Source organism: Aulonocara sp. 'chitande type north' Nkhata Bay, linkage group LG15, assembly GCF_057382095.1.
Source record: "Aulonocara sp. 'chitande type north' Nkhata Bay isolate Kocher_YH1m ecotype deep benthic linkage group LG15, A_spYH_male_GT1.1, whole genome shotgun sequence".
NCBI classification, from domain to species: domain Eukaryota; kingdom Metazoa; phylum Chordata; class Actinopteri; order Cichliformes; family Cichlidae; genus Aulonocara; species Aulonocara sp. 'chitande type north' Nkhata Bay.
In genome coordinates, this window is record NC_141358.1 from 30,505,053 (window position 1) to 30,510,721 (window position 5,669).

The 5,669-nt window shown below is 42.0% G+C and overlaps 1 protein-coding gene across 1 annotated transcript; it reads left to right on the forward strand.

Annotated features, from left to right (window-relative positions):
• Positions 1-1,223: 1,223 nt before the first annotated feature.
• rpl7l1 (ribosomal protein L7-like 1) lies at positions 1,224-5,192 on the forward strand. The gene is made up of 6 exons (XM_086262843.1): positions 1,224-1,469; positions 2,081-2,189; positions 2,323-2,483; positions 2,561-2,698; positions 2,789-2,898; positions 4,547-5,192. The coding sequence occupies exons 1-6, from the start codon at positions 1,345-1,347 to the stop codon at positions 4,753-4,755; spliced, it is 852 nt and encodes a 283-aa protein (XP_086118969.1). The 5' UTR covers positions 1,224-1,344; the 3' UTR covers positions 4,756-5,192.
• Positions 5,193-5,669: the final 477 nt, after the last annotated feature.

The following is a 5,669-nucleotide window of genomic DNA, read 5'->3' on the forward strand; positions in this document are numbered from 1 at the left end:
ATTTTGGAGTTTTCATCATTCGACAATAGGGTCATTTCCCATTTCCCATTCAGGTCCTGAATGCCGTTTATACTTATGCCATATTTTTTAAGTGATTTCATGGACTTTGCTACAGTGAAAGAATTAGGAAAATAATTTGTGTCATCTTTTCATTTGATTTTATGTGATGTGTTATGTGTTAAGTGTTCATCCTTCTTAGAGTATTTGTACAACCTTTCCACAGTATAGCAGCTTTAGAGTTTAAAGCCCGAAAATGTGACACGTAGTGCTAAAATGCATCTTAAAGCACGTGTTTTGGATGCCTACACCACAGCTCTGTCTTGTCCTAGGTCTGAAGCAGTTTTTCTGAACAGTTTAACCCTGGAGAACCCATGGGGTCAAATTTGACCCCATGGTTTCCCTAGTAAACCAATGGGGTCGGATCTGACCCCATGGGTTCTCCAGGGTTAAAATATTTTCTGAAAACTGATTATTCAAACTGATATCAAGGCATTTGGAAAGATGTACTGTATGTCTCTTTACAAGTGATATAAAGAGAATATCCTCTTTTTAGAGTGTCTTTGAATTCAACCTATGTAGGTTAATTATTCTCATTTCCACGTGATATCCTTTTGTTCCTAAGACATTACCAGGTCCATATCAGTATAGATATCCTTCTCTTTTTTTTGAGCAGTGTATAAAACACTGAAACCAAAATGGTGTGTGGGAACAGAGAGGCATGGCTGAATAAGAGACAGTGTATGCTTTATTCACACTGACTAAATAACTCAAACGATTAATATATGAAAATTCAAAAGAACTTTATTTTAGACTTTCATGCAAGGAAGGCAAACCTTAAGTGGTCCTGATAAAAATATTTGTGTAACCCTAGGTCATGCTTGGTGTTAAAAAAATCTTTTACTGTCAGATTTGCATAGATGCAAAGTGAGACAAATGTTTGTGTGGGTTCTCAGCCATCCAGGTGATGGCAGCATTGAGAGAGATCTTGACGAAGGAAACTGGACTTATAAGAAGACTTATCTCATCCAAGAGGCTTCTTCGGTTCTAAAAACAAAAGGTGGAGAGTCCCGGGAATTTAAACCCTAGTGGGGATTGTCCCATTTGGAGGCGGGTGCCTTCCTTCTTGCAACCAATCTGCAGCGGCACAACACGCCAAGTTACAAAAATTAAACCCGGAAAAGAGTAAGATGTGGGCGGATCGATCGAAATGCCGACAGCATCGATACTAGCATGATGGAATGGATGCTTTAGCTTCGTATTTTGAGGCATGTCTGTGCAAACGGCCGTGGCGTCGTCATCACCCCCAAAGTGTGGCTTGTGCCATCTTGTGGCATCACCTTAAAAATGTCAGATCTACACATGATGCCATCACCCCCAAACATCGGCAGTGGGAAACGCTGTGGCAGGTCGAGGCACCATCTGCTGACGTCATTTGTCCGCGACGAGGAATCTACGATGGCCGAATCAGAGTATGTGTTTGATTTTATAATCGTATCTAAGTCCATCCGTTCGGTTTCCTATGTGTAGATGTGCTGATTGTGCTTTTTCCTTTAAGTACGAATCTTAAAGATTCGATTAAGGTATCTATTTAGAAGGATGATGGGTGAAAAAGGCGTATCTTGAGGAGCTTACTTTCACATGGAGCTAAGTGTATACCGTCGGTGACTCGAAGGTAGCTCCGAACTGAATAAGTATACCCATGGCCTCCCGACCTGGCGTCACCCCTAAAATTTCTGGGTCAAGCTATTTGAATTTGTGTCAGACAATTCTGTTCTCCCGGCTGTCCTAATACAAGGACGCAAGAAAAGCCTTGGGACCTCAGGCTAACTAGGTCCTCATAAACACTATGTGTTTTTGGCGAATCAGTCTTAAACAGACCTATTATACCTGTCATACCCCAGTAACAAGTAACCTACCGTGGTAACACTGAAAAACCAAGTTTTAGGTGATTCCTAACAAGTTTTAGGGTTACACCTGAAGCTACTCAAAGCCTCCAGTTCTCCACAGCACAATCCTGTGACTGAGCCACGTTTATTTAGTTTGTCCAAAGCTTTCTTCTCTTACTTTTTGTTCTCTTCAGGACAAAAAAGGCAATCAAGTTGGTTCCAGAGTATCTTCTGAAAAAGAGGAAGGCATACCAGGCAATCAAAGCCACGCAAGCCAAACTCGCACTGCTCGAGAAGAGAAGGGTAAGCACTGATGCCCATATTACATATATACAATACAATATATCCAAACGTCATGACCGTGCTTTGTAGTTAAAAGCTGTATGGAATTTATGTACTGTTGTGCATTCATGTGTGTATTTCTGTAATGCTGTAGGTGACTAAAGGGAAAATCAAGTTCAAGCGTTTGGAAGATTTCTTAAAGGAAAGCCACACACAGCATCGGGATGACACCCGCATCCAAAGGGTCAAACAGAGACCAGCTGAACCACTGCCTCCAGCCAAGAACAAGCTTGCCTTCGCCGTCCGCATTAGACAGTAAGTACTGGAAAGCAGACACAGGCTTCCAGAACCGGCCGACAGTTTGTTTAACCCGACTGGTTCTCTCCTGCTAGGACTAAAGGTGTCAGCCCTAAAGTGATGAAAGTGATCCAGATGATGAGGCTGAGGAAGATCTTCAGTGGGAGCTTTGTCAAAGTTAACAAGACCTCCATCGCCATGATGAAGATGGTGGAGCCTTATGTGGCGTGGGGGTGAGTGCGTGAAACACAGTGTGCTTTAGAGGGTAATGCTGGCTTGAATTTGTGTTCAATCCTCTACATACTGGGCTGTGTGTCGGACAGATTTCCCAACCTGAAGTCGGTTCGTGAGCTCATTCTGAAGAGAGGTCAGACCAGGATAGGCAGAAGGAGAGTTCCCCTCACAGATAACACCTTCATCGAGGAGCACATGGGTGAGTCACTCACACTACACTCCCTCCCCACTCACCTGCAGTCGCAGTGCACTTCATTTCAGCTGTGCACTCTCTCTCTCTTTCCATCCCTTCCTCTTTCTCTTCCTCTCTTTCTCCCTCTCTCTCATGTTTTCTTTTTATCTCCCTGTCTCTTCCTCCTCCCACTCCCTCTGTCATACTCCATCTTTCTTTCAAGTGTTATGTAAAATAAAATACATGGTTCTATTTTTACTTCTTAAATTATCTTTAAGATTGTTTTTTGTAGCCATTTCCCTCAATGCCGGGTTTCGTGGCGGTTTTAATTTTCATGAATAAGACGCTCTCAGGACTCATCGAGTGACGCCACTGACCAGCCAGTGGGCTGTATGCAGTCTGACAGCATCACATTTTAGTACCTGGTCAGATCGCTTGGAACCCCGGGCAAGCAGGTGGCAAACCGTGCTGAGTTGATCCAATTAGGTACTAACAGAAAAGGGGCTATGATGTCCTCTAGAGGGCAGATGAACATAGTTGTGTGTATCAAGGTTTTGCACTCATGATCAATAACAACGTAATGTTAGCTTTCCTACTATCACATGTGATAATTAGAAAGGTCCATGACCATCTGGTAACCACCAGGTGAGTATATCCCAACCAGTTTTGAGTGGTTGATGGAAGTTGCTGGGGAGATGATGGCTAAAGCCCCAGTCACACATGCCTACATATGGTCAGTGACTCCCTGGAAACCATCTGTGTCTATATAATAAATGGGTACTTCAGGTCCAGTTAGGGAAAATCTCCTTGTGATCTTGTGATTGCTTTGGTTGGCAGCATATTGCTCTGATCGCAGTTTGAATAGAAGTGGTGGACTTGTCTACAAACAGCATCTAGCTGTAGTGAAACAGCTCCGGAAATGGAGAAGGTCCTTAGAAACATGTTTACTGTAACACTGAGACACAGCTTTCACTTTGAGATGAACCATGTCTATTTCTGGTTTGCATTCCACTTTTTCAAATTTTACTACTACCATGCTTGGAATTGGGAAGTATTTGCTGACAAACATGAGATATTACTGGCAACCATGGCATTCTCCTAGCAACCGGAGAAATTAGTACAAGGTTCTTGGTGCCGCACCATGTTTGTAACTGATTTCACCCAGCAACAGTGGCTGTCTGTAGTACTGTCATGCAAGGACGTGAGTTGTCAAAAAGCTGTATGTAATTGGCTTTGCAATTAAAAAAGTGTGTAGCCGCAGCCTTTTATCACGATACACATAATTGCCCACTCATTTCGTTCCTGCCCATCTCAATGGAAAGTTGCTTATTTTTTATTAGTTACCCTTTCTTGAAGCCGGGCCCATTTTGCCCACTGCTCATTGTTTTTATTCACAGATATTGTTTTTATTGTGCTAACAATAAAGCACACAACCTTTTTCTGCTTTTGACTCTAATGGTAATCAGAATTTGCAAAATACAGATATTATGGATGAAAGATTATAGCTAGCGGCTACGTCTCTCTTTTAGGTACAGTCTGTGGGATATAGCTGCTACACAGGCTATTTTGGGTTTTTTTGTTTTTTTTGTTTTTTTTGTTCATGTTGGCTGAATATGAGTTCAAATTCTGCAGGAATCGGCTTTAATGAGCTTTCTCTGCTCCTCTCGGCCCACAGGTAAACACGGAATTATCTGCTTGGAGGACCTGATTCACGAGATCTACTCTGTTGGGAAGAACTTTCGAGCTGCCAATAACTTCCTATTGCCGTTCAGGCTGTCAGTGGCTCGTCACTCCATCAAAGACAAAGCTGGGCTCCTGAAGGACCTGGGAAACCCAGGGTACCGTGGCACAGATATCAATGTAATCATCAGACAGCTGAACTGAGGGGGAGCACGTGCAGGATGGACACTGGGTTGGACATCAGTTTCAGAGACACTGTACCTGTTGAGGAGCAGTTGTCACTTCTTTGGCAGAGAAGGTCTTATTACTCGTTCTGTGGAGGCTCTTGCCTTATCCTGTATGAATTATGTTAAAATATTAAAGTTAACACATACATTAAGATTCCTCAGGTTCTCTGAGGAACAGTCAATACTTGCTACTTACGCAAGGTTATTAATGAAATGATCTAGGAGGGCTGTTCTCCATGCTGAAGCCAGCAGCCCACCTGCTATAAACTCTTATGGGGTCTGTAACCTCCAGTGTCAATAGGTTTAATGTGTGCAGCATGCTCACAAAACTGATTGCTGTTATTGAAGAGGGTGATGGATGGTATTGATTTATGTTATAATACTTTGTTTTACAATTAAAAAAACTAAACTAAATGACTGTTCGTGTGATGTTTGTTGAGGTGTTTAACGCACACGTTAAACGTTAAACAGAAGCTTGCACCACACAAGGGAAAAGAAAAAGACAAGTTTTTGTGTGACGAAACTGAAAAGGTGTCTGAGGAGGAACATTTTTTTTGCAGTGTTTTCTAACAAGTGGCGAACAATTTAGAGGCTCAACCACCCCAGTTAGTCCAGATATGTCATCTGGACTAACTGCCTTTCCACTTTTCAGTGTCTTCATAAACTTATACCGTCGTATACCTTCACCTTTTAAAGCCAGCATACTGTAAACCATCATTAGCTACAATCATATTGCAATTTCTCCAGATATAGTAGTTTTTCTAGACAGCTTGACCATCATTTGTGCAAACTCATGGTCTGAGATGAATTTTTATATTTTTGGGGGTTTATATAAATGCATTCAGGTCAAATCTGAGCAATTTGAATAAAAGAAAAAAAATAAGCTTAACA

Coding starts and splice junctions, on each gene's coding strand:
- rpl7l1 (XM_086262843.1), top strand. CDS start 1,345: ATGTCAGATCTACACATGATGCCATCACCCCCAAACATCGGCAGTGGG. Junction 2,699..2,788: donor GAGCCTTATGTGGCGTGGGG/GTGAGTGCGTGA, acceptor TGTGTCGGACAG/ATTTCCCAACCTGAAGTCGG. Junction 2,899..4,546: donor CTTCATCGAGGAGCACATGG/GTGAGTCACTCA, acceptor CTCGGCCCACAG/GTAAACACGGAATTATCTGC.